General features: G+C 37.4%; 1 protein-coding gene across 4 annotated transcripts in view; it reads right to left on the bottom strand.

The window, feature by feature from the left end:
• PRR16 (proline rich 16) overlaps positions 1–17720 on the bottom strand; it is a 193726-nt gene extending 176006 nt beyond the window's left edge. For 2 of the 4 annotated variants that reach the window (XM_045565972.1, XM_045565973.1), the window contains exon 1: positions 17100–17150. Coding sequence is in view for 2 of the 4 variants with exons in the window: in XM_045565971.1 (XP_045421927.1) it covers positions 17100–17258 (159 nt within the window). In the remaining 2 variants the exon portion in view is untranslated. Of the gene's footprint in view, positions 1–17099; positions 17455–17708 lie in introns of those variants that run through there. The other 2 variants (XM_045565971.1, XM_045565970.1) reach the window with 2 other exon arrangements.
• Between the last annotated feature and the right edge of the window lie 3545 nt (positions 17721–21265).

The following is a 21265-nucleotide window of genomic DNA, read 5'->3' as shown; positions in this document are numbered from 1 at the left end:
TAAAATACTTTATCGGTTTAGCTTTACTCACAATATAAGACAATTACCGTCTCGCATCAATTCAGTAAAAGAAGGCCTACATTCATGTTTCCTAATATTATAACAATAGTGTCCTAACTGTATATACAAAACATGCTTATTTATATATTTCCCATTCAATGATAGCCCTTGCCCTGTTTTTCCTATCTTTCTAAACTCTGTTCAGGTGTCAGTGCTTTTTCATTAAATCCCTTTTCTTCATCAGTCCTTCTGAGGAGAGGAGACACATTATCAGGAACCAACAAGAACAAAATATATTTAGAAACACTTCAAATCTAAGCAACAGCTAAGCTGTACACTACAGTAGTTAATTTCATTAGTAAACACTAAATTTTCAGCATAAAAAATAAGACTTCACTTTTTAGTAGAATGACAAAAAGAAAAACATTATAAATAAAAATTATCTTGAATAGTATCTTGATAACCATCCCCCCTCCACCAAAAAATTCCTGGTAGTGTTATTGGCTAACCCAGTATTCAATGCAAAGTATATATCAGGTTACCAGAGTTCTGTAACTCAGAGGCTATTGGTAAGTAATGGAATTCATTAGACATTATGGGTATTAATAACATTAGGAAGCAGATGTTAAACTCTCCAGCATTTTGGTGCGTACCATCTATGATTAATGAAACAATCACAGACATGCATGCTGTGCCATATTATTCTGTATATCAACAAATGTGAGTTTCCCCAAGGGCCTACAATACAGCCTGTTATGAATAAGGTTTAAGCGCTGAATATAAATCTTCTGGAAAAAAATGTTACATGGTGAATGTTTAGTTTTGAATTCCATTTTTAAATGAATTAATCATTATAACATAAAGTACTTCCAGGGAGTGAATAGAGCTTAGAAAATAATGCCTCAGAAAGTTATTGAAAGCAGTTTATTTTATTTTTTTCACTTCATCTAATGATGAGCAATTGGAATAGTAGGTATCAGAGTGGCTTAAAAACTACAGGAGTAGAATGATGGCTGCTAGAGGCTGGGAAGGGTAGTGGGAGGAGGGAATACGGTGGGGATAGTTAATGGCTGCAAAAATATTCGACAAAATGAACAATATTTTATAGCACAATAGAGTGACTACTGTCAACAGTAAGTTATGGTATACTTTCAATAACTAAAAGATAGGAATTGGGATGTTCCTAATACAAACAAATGACAAATGTGTGAGGTGATGGATACCCCAATTATCCTGACTTGATTGTTACACATTGTATGTCTACATAAAAACATCACATATACTTCACAAACATATACAACTATTACGTACCCATAAGTTAAAAATAAATTTTGTTTTAAAAACTATAGGATATTAAACAAATATAAGTAATATTGTATGTCAGTTTAGAAAACTTAAATTCAAACTCTAGTCTCTGATTTTTAAAAATGAATAAGCACCACATGTACTCACCATCAAATTGGTTTCACTGATCACCACCTAAGAGCACATTCAGGAATAACATTAATCGGCTGTGGGGCAGATGTGGGTGGGGGAGCGGATGAGTGTATACATACATAATGAGTGTGATGTGCACTGTCTAGGGGATGGACACGTTTGAAGCTCTGACTCAGGTGGGCAGGGGGGCAAGGGCAATATACATAATCTAAACTTTTGTACCCCCACAATATGCTGAAATAAGAATAAAAAAATAAGTAAATATCAATAATGTATTTAATTTTACAATATAAAATTATCTTCATTTTTACACACATTAGCAATTATTAATATCCTATATTAAATGACAACAATATGTATTTTTTTTACCTTTTGTCATTCCAAGGGATATCTTGGTTATTACCTAAGGTAGCTTGAAACCAATATATTTAAATAACATTTCAATATATTGAACAAAATGATGTCATTAAATGTTTTAATTTCTATGTCCAGAGATAATCCTCTAGTTATTATAGTTTATAATGATTTACACTTTGCATATATTTAGCATGTGGGAAGGTTTCTGTTCATATTCAAATTGCACAACTAAAACCTAGACTTCAGTTGTAAAAACTGAGGAACAGTTTGCTACGTAACATGGTCTTTAAACACAGAGGTCCAGTGGTATTCCTGACTGAAGTGGACAGATTAAAAACATGCATGTGAAAAGGCCAGGCATGACTAGATCTCCACAGGTAAGAGGGCAGAGCATGTGTTTTTCATACCATACATTGAAAGTTCAGTAACTCAATAATATAATCTGAGTAAAACAAAATAATGTTAGATGAAGAAATCCCTATTTTCTACATTAATGTCTCTGGTGTTTTAGTATCTGAGTAGGCCAATTATAAGCACTCATATTTTTGGACACTAGAGGGAGTATAGAAAAGAAAGAAGAAAAGGAAGCCAAACATTGACATTACCTAGTTCCTTAGTGTTTTACATAATTTCAGGTCTTACCAAACTGCTCGCTTGTTTCTCATGCACATAAGTGGAATGCTTAAAACTTACTTAAACAGTATCCAATATCCCTTTTTAAATTTCATTTTCCAGTTAATTTAAAATTTGTAATGACTAATGGAAAGAAAAATGCATAATATTCAAGAAACAGAAAAACACAGGGAATGCTGTAAAAAGTAGACATACTCTGTCCTCATTTTAGTTTACATATTCTATTAGAAGAATGTAGAATTGTATCTGATTTAGAAGATATAATTCTAACTAATTCAAAGAGTTTAAAATGGCATGCCTGGGCCTAAGGGAATAATGAACACTCCCAAATCAGAGCCAGACTTTTGTCTGAAGGTGAAGCCCTGACATTCCAGGCCACATTTAGGGTTTATATAGACAGAATGTCTCCGGAATTTCTATGTGGGAGGGACAGTTTGGGAACCTGGTTGAGAGATGAGAAGGGTGAGGATTTGATGAGTTAATATTTTTTAATATTAACTCTGTCTGACACAGACATGGAAGTCTGTCTGACACACAGTGAGCATTCAGTGTACTAGCTATTACTGAGAGATACCCTGTCCATATCAACAAACAAGAATGTGGGTTAAGTTGAAGGGATGAGTTTAACGACCGTACTAGATTATGGAATCAAAACTGGTGAAACAAGAGCTCACCACAGCTGACTCACAAACCACCACCATGTGTAATAGGTGGGAAGATAAAGAATCCACACAGAGTTACTGAGCACATTCTTTCTTTGCAAGTTGTGGACTTCAGTGGAAAGTAAAAGGTGATAGTTTTGATCCTGGAGAACTTTTGAAGCACAAGTTTACAGTTGGAAGAGATCCAGTAACTTATTGATTTATTAATTCATTTAATGAGCATCTACTACATGTCAGCCACAGCTCTAGGAATTTGAGATACATAAGGGAATCAAACAGAGGTCACTGACCTTCAGGATATGACATTCTAGAGGCAGGAAATAAATCATAATGAACAGTATATCTAAAGCTGAAAAGGTGTAGAGAAAAGATAAACAAGGAAAGAAGGATAATGAATACCAGAACATATGACATATGGAGTTGCCAGAATGAGCTGCAGTATGGTGACACTTCAGCAAAAGTTGAATGAGGTAAAAGAATGAGCTCATGCCTAACTGAAAATGTGCATAGCACATTTGTTCCTGGAACAGCAAGATTACTGCTGCTGAGGCTGAAGCAAGGTAAGCCAGACAGAAAGTTGTAAATAAGGGAAGGTCAGAGCAGTAACAGAGAAGGGAAGAAAATCCCTGGAAAGACCTTGTAGCCACTGTAAGTACTTTGACTTTGAGTAAAATGAGAAACTGCTACAGGGTTCTGAAAAGAATGATGTCATCTAACTTTAATCTGACTGATGAGCTGAGAAAAGGCTTAAGGGAGCAAAGGAGAAGGAGGATAGACAGGAGGCTGTTGTAGCGATCCAAGTGAGAGAGGATGTTGGCTTGGGCCAGGGTGGTAGCAGTGGTGGAAATAAAAAATTGGTGAGATTCTGGAAACATTTTAAAGATGGAACCAACCAGGCTTTCTGACGAATTGGATATAATTCACGGGAGAAAGAGGAGTGAGTAATGACTCCAAGGCCTAAAAGGATGGAAATGCCGTCACTGACATGGGAAAGACTGCAGAGGCTTAGGTTTTGGGGGAGGGAGGAGATCATGGCTCAGTTTGGGACATGGTAAGATGAAGATGTCTCTTAGACAGCTATAGAGATATGGAATAGACCACTGGCTATACAAGTTCAGAAAAAAGGTCTTGGCTGGAGATATGAATTTGGGAGTCAAGGCCCCAATGGAATTTATCCATGAGACTGAATAAAAATATCAAGAAGAGCAAACTTAAAAAAAAAAAGAATAAAAATTTGAGTTAAGATATTCCAGAGAAGGAATAGTGAAGGTAACAGAGAAATAAAAATCAGTGAGGTGAGAAAGTGTGGTATCCTTCAAGTTAAATGAGGAAAGATTCTTAAAGAGGCCATCAAGTGCTGCTACCAGATTACATAACATTAGTTCTGAAAATTGACTATTGGATTAAGTAAATAACATGAAGTCACTGACAACCTTGATAGAGGCTGTTTTGGTATAGTAGTGAGAGTATGGACCTTATTTGAGTGGAGTAAGAAAAAACAGTAGAAAATAGGTGATAGCAAATATAGAGAACTCTTTCAAGATTTTTGTAAAGGAGAGCTAAGAAATGGTATGATAATTTTCAGAGGAAGTGGGGTCAAGTTGCCATCTGTATACTGATGGGAATCATCTAGGGTAGAGTGAAAAAAATGTTGGTTTAGGAGAGATGAGGAGGATTATTAGCAATTTTCTTGAGTAAATAAAAAATAGGCTTTCACACTCAAGTGTGAGTCCTCAATAACCTTAGTGAGTACTACTTGGAATTGGATCCTCAAGTTCAAGTTCCTCATTAAATAAGAGTGAGACTTGAAAACTGTTGAATTGAAGGTTACATGATTAGTAACCACCAGAGAAAGGTTACTAGTTCTTAAAAAGGAAAACTCACAAACAGGGAACAATTGTGAAGTAGTGTAAGCAAATACAAGATAATGGCATAGTGGCTATAAATATGAGGGGTATGGATATCAAATTGATTAAAATATTGAGATGGTATCAAGATAGGCTGGGATGGTCTCTGTGTTACTCAATGAGAAGACAGAGATAAGGTCCTATGGGAAAGATGAGACCTTGAATGTCAGGCTGGAAGGCTGGGCTTGGTCATTTGACATTTTAAGTAATAGGAGATAGTGTATGATCTTCTAAGCAGGGGTGTGGCCTGAAGGAAGCAGTGAATTAGATTAATCTGGCAGTGTTTAAAGAATGAATTGGCACAGAAAACAAAAGGCAGAGAGATTAGCTTTAGGCCTATTAAAATATCATCCATGAAATCAACAGCATAGGGATTAGTGAGGTGTCAATGGAAAGAAGGTAGCCAGTCAAAATCCCCTGCTCAGCGAGAATCAACAAGACTTCTAAATGATTGCATGCTCTTTTCGCATCATGCACTTTTCTTTCATAACCCTTAAAACCCTTCAGTAAATATTACTTTTATTATTATTTAAATAATGTCTCCCTACTAGAAGGTACGTTCCAAGACTGCAGCGGCCACATGTTTTGCTGACTATTTTATCTCTATAGACAAGCCCAGTAACCTGCATAGAGTAGGCATTCAAAGGGGTTTTTTAATGCATGAATAAGATCTGGAAACATTTCAAAGAAGTAGATGAGGAAGCTGAAGAAATAAAAGGAGGAGAAAAAGGAAGAGAGAAAGAAGAGGAGAAAGACAGAAAGGCAAGAAAAGAAAAAGAGACAGACGATGCAGAGGAGGCAGAGGATGAGAAAGAGAAAAAGAAAATTATGTTGAAGTTAAAAGCCTGAAAAATAGCAGAGTGATTGTATTGCTGACAGGAATGGGAAGTTGGTTATGGATAAAGGGGGAAATATCAAGAGTTCAACTCCATCACTTGCTCTTTATATTAGTTACCCTCTCTGTCTCTGCTTCCTAGTCTATAACTATAAGAACCACAAATGTTGACTGTGAGGATTAGATGAGTGAAGTCAGAATGGTGCCTAGCAAATAAATAGTGAGTACTTACCGGCTGTCATCAGCATCCCCATCACTATATTTCTTCTGTAATTTGTGCCATAGCAAAAGAGCAGTGACACCATTCTAACCTCTCCTATGTCTGCAGAAACGGAACAGGCAGGAGAAGCACAGGACTAATCGGCGGATGAAATGAAAGGCCTTCCTTCCAGTCAAGGTTGCCACTGACCTCACTCACTCACGAACTAACTGGCAAGAAGACAAGCCGCTCGGCCTTGGCTATTCCTATCATCATCCCTTCCAAGTGTCTCTTCTTTTTTCCAAATCCTGCAATGCACATAAGTACCCAGATCTCTTGAAAATGTTTAACTTTTTAAAAATTTCATTGTGAAAAATAAAAAACAAGATAAAGGAAGTGGTAGATGGAAACGGCAAGGTGTATATTAAAATAGATTGAAGGAAGGAAAAAAGAATCAAGTAAATGTGAAGAAAAATACAGATAATGGCATTTTTTAAAATGATAGTGGATATAAGACATGAAAGAAACATAAAGTCCCATGCTAAATGGATATGCATAGGAAAGAAAACGGTGGGTAGAGAAAGCAAGATGAAGTAAGATGGAATAGGAGGAAAGAGCTAATTCTCAACAGAGGGGATTCCCCTCCCCCCAGGGGACATTTGGCAATGTCCAAAGACACTTAAGGGCTGTAACACTGATGTTTTGGGTAGCTGCTGGCATCTATTAATAGTTGGTAGAGACCAGAGATGCTGTTAACCATCCTACAATGCACAGGATGGTTTCCCACAACAAAGAATTATCAACCCAAAATGTCAACAGTGCTGAGTGTGAAAACCCTAAGCTAGAAGTTAAAGGTAAAAAGAAAGGATGGATGTAGGTAAGATCCAATCACTCCTCTGCTCAAAACCCTACAAATCCCCATTTTACTCTAAGAGTCAAAATCCTTAGACATGTTCCCCATGCGGCATCTGACTCTATCACCGCCACTCCTTCCCCTGTTCATCCACTACTGCCACACTTGCCTCCTTGTTCTTCCACAAAGACATGGGACACCTGCCCACTACAAGGCCTTTGGACTGCTGTTACCTCCACTTGGGAAAGTGCCCCCTAGATTTCCATTTCGTGTGCTCGTTCACCTTCAAGCTTTCCCCTAGTGCTGCCGTGCCACTTTCTCAGAGAGGCTTAGTCTGGATCACCCTGTTTAAAGTTGTGCCTCCTCCTCATCACTGTTTACCTCATCATAATCTATTATTTCATAGAACTTGTCACCTTCTAATATTTAATATAATTGAGCATTTATTCTATTGGCCTATCTTCTCCATGCCCTCCCCACCCATAAAGAAAGTTTGTCTGTTTCGTTCACCAGTATAACCCCAGCAAGTCGAGCAGTGCCTGGCATATAGTAGGGGCTAAACAACTATTTGTTGAATAAATGAAGAAAGGTGCTCAGACAAATTCAGATAATAACAACATTGACAAATACATATACAGTGCTTGCTCTATGCATGGGAACTGTTTTAAATGCTTTACATACAACTGATTTAATCTTTAAAACCAGCCTATATGGTAGGTAGCATTATCACTATTGCCATTTTAAGGAGAAAATAAAGGCAAAGAGATGTTAGATAATGTGTCCACTATTAAACAGCAGAACAATTTGAAACAAATCAGCCTGGCTTGAAAGTGTGAGATCTTACACATTTATACTTTGCTATCTTACTAAGCATCATAGCCTCAAATTCTATTGTTTAAAAAATTACATATGTATACACATAACTCCAAAAATTTATCAAAAACGTTGATCTGTTCAATAAAGAGATAATCAAACACTTTCTTCTACATATAATTGAATAGACCTAAATACATGTCTGATATTTAGGCTTTAAAATTACGAAGTTATTTTCAATTAGTGATAGTTGATCTACATACTGTTACCGTTATCATCGACAGTAAAAGTAAACAGAACATAGTTACCTGGTTGCCATTTTCAGTAATTCTCTCATAATTTTTCATGTATTAGTCAAATTAATTTAATATGTAGAAATCATATACCTATAAAAGCTTGATTGTCACACATATGTAAATCATCAATGATTTATTTTAATATATTTTAAAAAGAACAATAACTGATTTCTGTTTGTTTTCAGATGCATTCATGTCTCTTTGGCAACAGAGCTTCTCACGGGGAGAGACTTGCTTCATAAAGGTAGCTTCTGGCGATAGTAATATGTGTTGAAATTTAATTTAGAGTATATTAACATAATCCCTAAGAATAATGTTCTAATTCAGAATAACAAAGCAACATATGCATGAGTTTGAAAGTTCTGCCCTCACATCCCAAAACTATGATGCATCATTACAGGAGTTACTACACATCTTGTTAAGCAGAGGTTAGAATTCATTAACTCAGAGAGAAATCAATTAAAATGGAAAGTAAGATGAATGCTTCTTCCATCTTTGCATTCTATGTGTACTTTAGTATGGTCCTTTACACATTTACACTGCTTTAACTCTAAAGCCCCCTACCAGAGGTGACATTCACCCTACTGGAGGTGATGTTATTCAAGGGGAGGTTCTTACTCACTTTGCAGCTTTTCCAGTCTCCAGCACAGTGAGTTACACATAACAAGAATTCAATATATCTTTCATAATTCAAGAGTTAATGTCACACAAGAAAGTAATAAAACAAATAAAAATGCTGTTCTAGAATCAGTTTTAAGAAGAGAATGTGCTTAACTTACAATGAGCTGTGAAAACATTTTGTCCATCTGTGTAGTGACATACTCTGGCTCACATCATAAGAAATAAAATGAGAGAGTTAAACTTTAAACACATGAGCATTCTACAGTTTTTGGAGAGTAGCAAATTGTGTATGTGTGTATGTGTGTGTGTGTGTGTGTGTGTGTGTGTGTGTGTGTGTGTATATATATATATATATCACTCTGAGATTATATCCACCAAGGCCTTTCTAAGAGAAGTACATTATTGATAAACCACCCATTAGCTCCCTGGAATAAAAAAACATCAGATTACAGCCATCAGTATTTCTTTTTTTTTTTTTTTTCCTTTTTGTAGAGTCAGGAATTTTAATCCTGAAAATTATGGAGCTATACCTCAAACAACCAGCTAATTTTGTTTTTAAAAGGCAATTAATCACTGGTTTTGTCTCTTCACCTCAGTCTTTCTCACTCATCCAAAATTCTCAGAACATGTACAGAAATTTATGTTTCTATGAGATTTTATTTCAGAAGAAATATCCCCAACATTTTTCATTCTTTCAAAGCGACCTATGGTAATGGAGAAAAAAAATAAGAACCACTGACACTAAAACGCAATTGATTTCACTGAATTTTTTAACCTGGTATTTTTCTGTCACATAAATATACAGTTTAAAATCTTGAAATAAGATGTGATACCACGAAAGTGGCAAATACACACCAATATATATGTTACCTTTTTTTGTGGTACCGGAAGAGAGAACCTGTTAGAAATTACCAAATTTGCTTTTTCCAGACAAGTCTGACATATGTTATCTGTAGTTGAAAATCTATTTATAGTGTGCCAAACACTGTAATAAGTGACTCATTGGGCATAGGTATGTAATTTGACTCACTTCAGTTATTCTACAAGTACAAATTTATCTCAAACACCAAACTGAAGTAGTATTTGCAAAGTAGAAGGAGGGAAAACAAGGATCATGAATATAAATTTGGTCCTAACAATATTAATATTTCTTGCCTGCAAGTGAGGTCTGGGAGTTTAATTCTTTTGGAATTTTCATGTCTTTCCATTCTGAAAAAGAAAAATTGTTTATGTTATATAGGTAAAACAACATGTGTCCTGAGTTGCCAGGGTCCACTTTGTAAGTCTACTTTGATTTGGACATTAATTAGAGATGTCTTTATTTTCTCATTTCAGTTAATGTTACTTTCTGGCTCTTGGTTAGAGCTGAAATACTGCTGACTTTGGGTTCCCAGGTCCTATGGGAAGCTTAATTTAGAGCAGTGCTTCTTACTGAACAAACTTTTGATATAATGAAAACATCTCTATTCCTATTATAGTGGAAAAGAAAACAGAATTTTAGAATAAGGCTGTTTCTCATATCCCTTATAAGTGGGGGAGACGGGGTGGCTTATAATCAGTAGCACTAAAATTAATCTAAGAAATCTAATTACAAAATACATATGAAATCATCATCCAGTTGAACAATTTTGTGCCTGGTAAAGAATTCAACAAGATTCTCTAATTCATCAGTCATAATAGAAAGTAAAACAACTGTCAAATCCTAAACATCTCAGAAAACTTAAGGATAATGCCTCCTTTCTAAGGCAATTGGATAGTGACAAAAGAATAATATTTCCCAAATTATTTTTATTCATTCAAAATGACTATGTAATGCTAGATATCAGCAAGCACCCATATTAGCTGTTCCTTTATTTTCTAAGCCATATTAAAAAGATATTGCATATCATTCTTATCAACATTTTCGTTGAATAAGTTAAAGGTAATTCAATACAGCACTCATTTATTTGCAAAATTTAAATTGCAAGGTCTAATTTACTCACTATTAATTTTGCCTCAACACTTGTGCCTGAAATTAAGTGCAACCCCCCCCCAAAACAATGACTGTTGCCATGAAGATAATAAATGACACAGCAAGCCTTAAATGAATGGCTTATTTACTTCACTCCAAATTTAAGAAACAGTGTCCATGCACATACTGCTGCTGTGAGTAAAAATTTGTGAACACACTCTGGAAGACAGTTGGGCAACATGGATCAAGGACTAAAAGCTTTCATATCCTTGACTTCTAAGAAAATGCAAAAAAAAAAAATTAAGAAACAGGATTATTATAGAACTTAGTGGTTAAATGCTTGGGCTCTAACACCAAACTACCTGGCAGTGAAGTATCACTTACTTCACTTATACGTCAAGTGATCTTGGGCAAGTGACTTAACCTCTCCAGCCTCAGTGTTCTTATCTGTAAAATGGGGAATAAAAATAACTTCTTCAACTGTTTTGAAAATTAGATTACTTAACATAAATAAATTCACTTAGAAGAGTACCTGGCAGAGAGTAAGAGCTATCTGTGTTAACTATTTTCAGTGCCAAAGCTGTTCTTTCTAGTGATATATAGTAACCATAAAATATTGGAAGTAAACATAATACTCAACATTAAGAGAAGTATGAAATAACTTATAGCAAATCTATGTAATGATTATGATCTAACATTATTCAAATACCATTGTTGTATATAATTCATAATTTTATATGACTTCATCTATGTTAAAATATGCATGCAAAATGAAAGGAAATATAGCAAAATGTTTAGCATGCTAATTTCTGTGCAATATTAAAGATAATTTTTATTTTCTCCTTTATATTTTCTTAGATTTTTCCAAAATTTCTATAATATTCACATACTGTATTACTTCTGAAATCAGAAAAAAGGGAAATTTGTTCTTTAAAAAAAATAGTATCCTTTGTTGTTTACTGATCTTGCATTTGCGGCTTGAGGTCACTTATACATGTTTCAATCATAATCTATTGGAATGAATCAGTAACCTATTGGAATTTTATCACTGTAATTCTCAAAATTTCCCATGAAATTTTTCATAAACTAGCTCTACAGAAAGCAGGTTCTGTAGTTTGGGAAAATATGTTTTGCTCAAATCTGCATTTCTATCTCCGTTTGTTAATTTAGGTTTAAATATCTGAAATCTTCAGAGAAGCAAGGGTGAAAAAAACATAATCTAGGTAACAATGAAACCTATTACATTGGTTTTATTATCTATTATTACTTCACTATTGCCTGAAACACGCTGCCTATTACTTTAAGTCTGCTTGAATTTCTTATCAGCTAATTCTCTAAGTGTTGGACAGTTTAATTCATTGGAAACAGAGAGACAGTGAGGGATGGTTACTGGCTATCTGTATGTTCTCAGAATCATTCTCCTCTTTTAGTAGCATGATAACCCATCATTTTAAAATTAAAAAAAAAAATTTTAAAGTATTTTAGCATTTGCTAAATATACCTTAATTTGTGGAGGTAGACTGCTGTATAGAATAGTAAAAGTACAGCTATTGCTACAATTAAATGAACTATTAAATTTCATTCATTCATAACTTTAGAACTTGGAAAATATTCCAGCAATTATTCTCAATGATTTGTTCTAGTAATGAGTTTTATATGCATGAACTTATTAACCAAAAACTACTCAGGATTTCCCACAGCAATAAACTATGGAACTTCAAGTGGATAAGCCATTAAAAAGGAGAGAACATTTAAAAGCAAATATATTTTGAAGAGAATTGTTAATTCTGTTTTTATCTGAACAAAATCAGACTGTTTCCTATACGTTGTCAAATTTTCAAAACTAAAGTTTAACTTATTTCTGTTTATGAATTTATAAGAAAAACCATGAGTGCTTTACAGTTTACAGCTACAATGCTGAGACCTTCTCAGCCATGGGGTCCAATCACTGACTGCTTCTAGGGCACTAACAAAACATCTCATTTTAACTGGTTCTTCCATAAGAGTTATGTCTACTCACTATGCTCCTCCAAAATAAAAAACAAAAAATGTACATATATATATACACAAATAGTTCAACTCATGTACTAGTCATGTTACTTGAAATCATAAAATGAAACGCTACAAAAAATGCTCAAGGTTATAATCAGTCTAAAAGAGAATCCAGCTAAAGCAGTGATGAATTTTGTTTCCAGATGAAAATATTAGAGATTCCAATGTCACTCTAACCAACAAGATCTGTGATCCCGTATTAACACTAACATTTGATACACAACAGTTTACCAGTGGGATCATAAAAGAACAGGCAAATTGCTACCCAACAATGTCAGATTATTTAAGAACTATTTATAAAAAGCAAAAGCTTTGTTTCTACATTTCTTAGTGAAAAAGTACTACTCACACCTGCTCTACCAGTTATGGTTAATTTTATCCCTACAACTCTAGAGTTTCACCATTATTTTTTTTCTTTTTTTCAATGTGTATAAAAAAGCAATATGGATTAATCTTACATTCAAAAGCTATTTCCTATTAATTTCTTCTCCTGTTACCTCTTCCAATCTTATCCATGTTACAACAACTGATTCAAAATCTTCCTTTTTGACTCTTCATTTCTCTAATGGACTTGCCTTCTTGAAAATCTTCAATATTTAGTTATCATATTTGGATATGTGGTCTCCTATATATGACACAGATCCATTTATGTTAATCACGACAATCTAAATAAATTGTAAATTTCTTAAAATTCATACCTTATCATCTTTTTAAGATTCTACTATCTTCATCAAATGTTTGCCATACTATTATACTAAGTACATAGCATATATTGGTTTATAAATCAACATAGAGTCATTCTTATTCTCAATTCTGCTTTCTTTTCCAAGCCTATCGTGAGAGTGGCCACTAAAGGCTCTACCTTTTTATACCATGATATTAAAAGGCAGGATAAATACATCCCAAACTAACCTTTTGCACGCACTGAGACCAGAAACTACAACTCATTCATCTTGGTAGCAATAAAAAGATAGTATAATACTTGAAACAGGGTAGGTGCTGAATAAATACACTAAATTATATTTAAGGCTTTTCCATAGTAGTAAAGAAGACCAAAATATCCATGTTATTTCTGAAAAGTCTAGTTATTTGAAATTTACTAAATTCTGAGGGCAGAATAAAACTGCCCTTAGACTTCCTAGAAATCCTATTCCTCTTCTCCCAATATATAATACAATTATAACTGGCAAAGTAATTATAACTAAATAATTATAAAAAAGACACCCATAATAACAATTCTTCTTTCTAGACAGGCTGGAGTTTTGTTACTACTTATTAAACTGTTTCAAGTAGCTACTATTATGTTTGAATCTACTCTACTACCTGAATTTTCAAATGACTGAAGTTCAGAAAACTTCTACAAAGAAAAGCAATTTCAGAATAACCTCAAACCGTGCAGGGGAGGGGAAGCTGCAGCCTTCTGATTTCAAAATTCTTCTTTTTTAAGCACCAAAGAGGAAAGAAAAGCTTCATCTTTCTCTGCTACACCCCTTTTCATAAAAGGATTTGTTCTGTAAAATTTGGATTTAGTCAAAAGGCCCCACTTCAGGACGGAGAAGGCCACATTTCACCTTAAGGCCACAGGTTCCCCAACCCTGAAAGCTTATGCTAAACTAAAGGACAGAGTATTCAAAACAAAAGACTTCATTTTAATTAGATTGAAAAAAAGTAGAAAGGAAAAACAAATGGTAACTGACATAGTGATCTAGTCATAGCCACTCCTTTATTTTTAATTTCTGTTCTAAGTTATAAAAGCTTGCTGATAATTTATATCAAAATATATCATGGTCTAAAAGCATAGCACTACCAATGAATAAATTAGAATTCTAAATATAACAGTTAATGTATACTAATTATAAACTACCAGAATATTGAATATGACAACTGATGAATTAATTAACAGCAATGTTTATAAGTCATAGGTATAGAAACCAAAAACTTTTTAGTAAACAAAGTGTTATTCTTTTATTCAAAACCACATCAAAGACATTTTCAATCACATATGCAGGATTATCCCATAAAGATAAATGATGGACAACTGCAAGATGTCATTGGTTAAACACGTCCTATAAATATTTTGTTCTCAAAATAACTCTCATTCATATTACATAGTTCAATGTTTTGAGATTCAGCCATAGTATAACATCTCCATGTGCAAACCTAGGATGATGAAATTCACACAAAAGTAATTAACAAACACATCACATAATTCATAAAATTCAGTTTCATGGTGAGATTTTTACTCAGACAAGCCCGGGTAATCAAAGTTTCCAAAACATCAAGTCAAAATTTTATCTCTAGATCTGTTAGATCGCTTCATCTACTTGGTTGTATTAATACATTATCTATGCTTTTTTAAATTCCTTTTATACTACCTTTTCTTTCCCTTAAAAATCCTCAAGTAAATGAAGACAGAGAGAGACCAAGAGACTCCCTGATTTACACCTTTGTGATTCTAACCGAGAATCACAGGGAGGTTAAAAGTTTCACCATAGATCTATTTGGTCTCCAAATGTCCATAGAATAATGATGCAAAGCAGAGCCAGGACTATGTGCAGTTTCTTGTAATTTATTCCACGAAAAATAGTGAGTGGACTGACACATCATAACATAAGGAAGTATGGCCCACAGATGCAGAATTTTGACTGACTATCTTTCTCTTAATCTCAGCCTGGCAAAAACAGTAAATGCCTTACTGTGCTGCTGCAGGTTTAACACATCCCCCACCTTAGAAAGCTCAACTATAAGGCATAATTCTGCCAAAAGGAACATGCCCCATTTGTTCATTTTTTAAAACGCCATAATGTTTCAGATGAAAACACAGCCTGCCAAAGATGTCAAATAAAAGAATAACAAAGAAACGAACATCTTTAGACTTGAATTTCAATGCATAACCCCTCCATCTGCCAACCAGTTGTGAAGCAATAATCCTAGGGAAGCCTGAAAACACGGACAAGTTTTATCCCTGCATCTATATCAACAGCCACTCTCAGGACCTCAGTAGTAATTACGTTCCGTCTGTGAAACAAACTACAGAAATGACATTTGCCATTGGCAAAATGAACCCCAGCGACGAACGGGCCGTTTTAACAGAATTATATTTGGTAACAAATGTGGAGTTTAGTTCACAGAGGTAATAAGGGGAGGAGGGGGGGACTAGGGGACTCTCCTCAAATTTGGATTGGAAATTGAATACAGGACATTAATCTCTAGAGGCCAGTCAACCAAACAACCCTCAATCTCCTCCTCCTTGGCCTCAGAAACAGGATTGCAATTTTGGACCCAGACTACGCCCCACCCCTTCTCCTCCCGCTGTGGCCACCACCTTGGAAGTTACAGTCTCAGCTCTCGCGACCTGGGGCTGCGGACTCTCTCCCCGAGAACCACGCCAGGCGCCCGTGCAGTGGGGGGCACCGCGCCGGGACTGTGCCACGGCTCCACCGAGCCACTAGCGCCGGCCTGACTCGCGGAAGACCCCACCCCTTCCAACCCGGCCCTGGCCCCCGCCCGGAGCAGCCGCGTGGGTTACGCAGCCTCAGACCTGACACCATCTCGGCTCCTTTCCACCCGGATCACGGAGGGGTGGGGATGGAGGGGCGAACAGAAGTGGGATGGAGGGAGGGTGTAAGAACCAGAACAGTCTCGGTTCCAAACAGCCGGGACCCGGTGGCAAGACCCCGGCGCGCGCGCTCGCTACACACACACACACACACACACACACACACACACACACACACACACTCTCGCCTGCGCGCCCTGCTCCCCAGGTTCAATGACAAGCGGGGACAGGATGGAAGGAAGGAAGCAGAGGTGGGGTAGCGGGAAGGCCCAGAGTTACTGGGAGCGACAGTCGCAGGAGAGAAGGGGATGCTTCAGGAACTGCGAAAGTGAGAAAGTCCCAGAACCCCTCCATATCCCCGAGGCTGGACTCTCGCGCCAGCAGCCCAAGTCGCCTTCCTCCCAGTGGGGCTCCGGAGACGGCAGGGGAGCCTGAGCCAAGCCTCCCCGGGGCTGCCCTCCCTGGCCTGGCCCAGGGCCCAGAACCCGGCCCCCTTTTGGCCCCCACTCGGGGAGGCTGCCAGGCAGGGAGCGGGCTTGCCAGAGGACTCGGGGAGCGAGGGGACAGGAGAGAAGCATCTCGCACGCTCCGGCCGGGCTGCTCGCGTCTTCGTCGGCCGACACACCCCCGTTACCCCTCCGCCGTCATCACACACACACACACAGACACGCGTGCGGTCGCCCTTCCCACCATCCCAGGTCCATCGATTAAGACACTAGTTGATTTCTTCCTGATTAAAAAAAGAAAGTGCAACAACAACTCTTCTCCGGAGTAGAGTCCCCGGAGCAAAGAAAGTCAGTCTGCAGGCGTCTTTCCGTAGTTTCCCGGGAGTTTACAAATTTGGCAGTCCCTACGGAAAACGGGACCGGGAAGCCCGAGGGAGCGAAGGGTGCCGAACCCCCTCCCCGTCCCCGCGCCCCTCACCTCCTTGAGTTCCTTGGCCACGTCCTTCAGGTCGCCCAGGACTAATTCCAGATCCTCCACGATGATTTTGATCTGTTCCTTCACCTTGGTTTTGGAGGCTGCCGGCGCTCCTTCGGCTGGAGAGGAGGAGGAGGGGTTCCCCTTGGACTTGGCTGACATTCTTTGGGGACAAGCGAGGCAGGTCAGGACAGGCGGGCGAGCGGAGGCTGCTGCGTGCCCCCGTCCCTGGCGCTGCTGCGGCCGCTGCCGCCCCGGTCCCCCCACATCTTGGGCGCTCCCCGGGCAGCGGCGTGCGGCTGCGCTGCGCGCTCGGCCGGGCGGCCGCACCGCGGTGCTGCCATCGACTCCCGAGACGCGGCGCGGGCTGCGGACGGGCGAGCACCGCGCCTGCGCCTCCTCCCGCCGCGCCCGCCGCTCTCGCGCACACGCGCCGCTCCCGCCCGCGGACGGGCGCCGGGCCGGGCTGTCGGCTCCGGTCCCCTCGACGTTTCCCCCCGGGTCCCTCCCGGGCCGCCTGGGTATCGACGTGCAGGGGGCCACGTTCGTGTCCTGCCCGTCCCCTGTCTTGGTTCCGAAATGCCCCCATCAGCCTGCTGTGTGTCTTCTCACCTCCAGCCTGGATTCCTTTTGCTTCGCCCGCTACCAGAGACTTTGGCCAATTTAGAAACCACCACAGTAGGATCAGCAGTGGGCGTTAGGGTCAGTAAAGTGACCCCAATGCTTTTCCAGAGCCAAATGACGTCCAGAGGCCCCCGATTGCTATCCCAGTGACCTGCGACTTAAAGAGACTTCTTACTTCTGCAGGAAAAAAGAGGAGATGTGCATAATAGCGACCCCTTATCTACTTGAACCATGAAATTTAACCAGTGTTCTTGAAAGAGGTAGCCTAATCCTGCTGATTCCACAAAGCTAATAGCGGATTTATTAATTTGAAGCCCCACACCAAAAATCCCTCCATAACCCCCAGAGGCTGTCTGAGTCATCTTGGCTATACTACTTATCTAGGCTAACTCCTTTTTTTTTTTTTCTTCCTTTTTTTTTTTTTTAACTGACCTTCCTCTTTATGTGACCTGTGCTGATTTATGGTTTAAATGAGGGGGAAAAACATCCTATTTGGATCTCCTGAAGGAGCCAAATAAAAATATATCTCCAATTTCTCTTCTATCATTTTTTACCCTCCATTTCAAGCCTTTCACTACTAAACAAATAGGAAATAACTTTCTTACTGTTCTGTCAAAAGGACCCACGGAGGGGAGTTAATAGGAAGCCTTCAATTCATTCTCAGTAGGTGGCTACCATTCTCATTAGCTAGAGTTTTAATTTCCTTAGTAGCAAACCCATGGGCTATTAGCTACTGACCTGGCAGGCTGGCTCTATTTTCTTCAGTGCACACTCCTCCAGATCATTCTTTTAATAGGTTTCCCCTTTTGGTCATGCCTTAGCAGGGCTCTCTGTTTCTTGCTTCTCACACTCCAGGTAGCTCCAACATGCTTCTGTACGTGAAGAATATGTTGGCAGCTCTCCTCTGCCCAGTTCTGCAGGCTCTTAATCAATCACTCTCTTCATTCTAAACAATTCATCGTGACAAAATATTTGGAAGTCATATTTGGAATATAGAGGACAAATGAGAACAGAAGAAAAAATTTAGAAGTGGTGTCAAAAGAATACAGCACCAAAAATTGCATTGAAAAATCAGAGGAAAAAGAAGAAAGCAAGCAGATGCTGCTGTAAGGTGAATAAAATAAGAAAAGAATAAAAGAACCACTTTTCAGCAAGCAAAATTGGAGAGGAGAAAAAGAGAAGAAATGATTAGAAGTGTTAAATAATATGCTTAAGTTCTCTGATGTAGGAAGAATAGATTCTTTTAATTTCGTTTATCTCTTCAGGTTCTTCTCTATTTTATAAAAATGCAACAGTAAAAATAATTATATCAGGTTTAACAATTTCCCCACTGAAAATCCCCGATCTTTGATGATAATCTTATATCTGAAGAAAGACAAAGGGTCAGGAATGGCAGGAGCTAGTGTTAGGGTAAAATAGAAACAGCTCTTCTAGATTTGAAGTGTTGACTCTCAATAGTAGGCAAGTGAATAAGGAAGCGCCCAAAACTCAAAGTTTAATGATTTTAGGCAAGGGTATTAGATACGAAGAAAGAAAGTGGTGTTTTCCTTCCCAGGGACAAATTAATCCTCCTACGATATAGGAATATTCCCATGCTACTTAAGTTTCCTTCACTAAAGATTTAAAAAAAAATCTGTTCTATGATATCCATTGTAGCTACTGAACCAAATTATTCTGGATCAAAATCAAATTGTAACTATTACTCTGAAAAACACCACCCACACCCACAATACAATTTACTCAACACAATTTACTATTTAATAGCTATCATCTATCTATATCTGTATCCATATCTATTTACAATTTAGAATTAACTGAAAAGCGGAAAAGTTAAAATTGGTTTCCAAGACCAAACTGAGAAACCAGTGGTATCTAACAGTATCTTCTAGTCATTTAAGATTGCTTAAAACAAATCTTCATAAAATGTTTCTAAAGAAGAAAATTTTACAGAGTTAGAAATATAGAGGAGAATGGGGCAGAATGAAAAGAACATATGAATACGAATAAAATCTATTTACTTCCTATTTTCATATTACCATTACGGAAAAATCTTTTATTCCTTTGGCTTATCCTAAAGTGTCAGAGATCAGTATATATGATGATTTGGACCAAAACAACCGCACAACAAAGGTGACAATAATGAAATTTTTGATGATGCTTTCCATAAATTTACTTATGATCTAGTGCTAGCTGCAAACAGTTACACATCCAAAATACATTACTTATAAACTTAGGATAACAGTTTTCTAAATAGAGAAGGGTCTTACTCATTTATGGATGTAAATATACAACCAATGTGTTATTTTTTCTGTCTCTTTATTCTTCATTTTCTGAATTTTGTAGCAGGACGAATTAGTTAATTATGAGAGATCATCTAGTGGTTGCTTCTTCAGTTATAAACCCTTATCAGTATTCTTAAGTGAGTGTGTGTGTTTAATCATTGCATTTGATACCTAATAATTAACCTACAGAAGGAAGTCCTATGATAATGACTAATTTTTAATTCACAAAGAGCACAAGAACATTCCCAAAATATTTTGTCCCATTTTGTTGGCAGTGACTATTATTGACACACTACCGTAATATCCCTCATTGATTCTCAAAGACTGATATGCATAATGTAAAGTTACTCTTAATAAAGACTTTCATTTTTTTTCCTTGCATGAACTTATTTTTGTTTATAAGATCCAGTGAAGTCTTTAGATATATTTCAAAATGTAAAGAATAAAAAAAAAGAAAAAGAAAAAAGAAAAAGGTTTGTTCTGACCAAAGTAGTTTGCACTGGGAGATGGGAGACACTTTAACAAGTTTCTAGGCTGTTGGTAAGAGATCACACTTTGAAAACCACTGGTCTGTGAGATTAAAAAGAATACTTTATGTTTATTTTTAGCTAGAATAAGCCTGAAAGATCATACAGTTAAATTTCGCTATGTTATTAACGAGAAAACTGAGGCCTTGGGAGGCTAAATGGCACATCCAATGTTTCACCTCTAGGGAGCAACGAATTGAGAGCGAGAACTTCTTGTTCACTCATATATTTTGTTAGGCTGTCTCCATTTGACTGGAGAATGTCTCCTTGCAGTGTATCAACTGCTTTTGGCATGATGGCTATGTACTGTTGTTACACACTGGTTAAAAAAAAAAAAAAAGCAAATGTGATCTGAAAGTTTAAATACAAATACTCATTTTAGTATCCTGAGTAATTAGAACTGTGTCTGTTGCAAACAGGCTGCTCAATAAATGCTTGACACAATGAATGAATGGATAAAGTGTTGTCTCTGTGTGTTTTGAAATTAATTCTATTCAATAAATAGCTTTAAAATTATTACTCTGGCAAAAATCTATGCTCTGGAGTGGATGTGCCACTAGGTTTAACAAGACATAATCCCAGGAGGAATAATTAGATAATTCTACACATGATTTTAATATAAAGTAGGATTTCCTCCGAGTATTTCTTCCTGCCCTCTTTCCTAACTGCAATCAGTTCATTTTATTATACTTGATCTCTGCTATGGTCTGAATATCCACCCCACCCCCCGCAAAAT

Source organism: Lemur catta, chromosome 12 (genome assembly GCF_020740605.2).
Source record: "Lemur catta isolate mLemCat1 chromosome 12, mLemCat1.pri, whole genome shotgun sequence".
Lineage (NCBI taxonomy): Eukaryota > Metazoa > Chordata > Mammalia > Primates > Lemuridae > Lemur > Lemur catta.
Note: the sequence above shows the minus strand (reverse complement) of the source record. Positions and strands in the feature narration are given on the sequence as shown.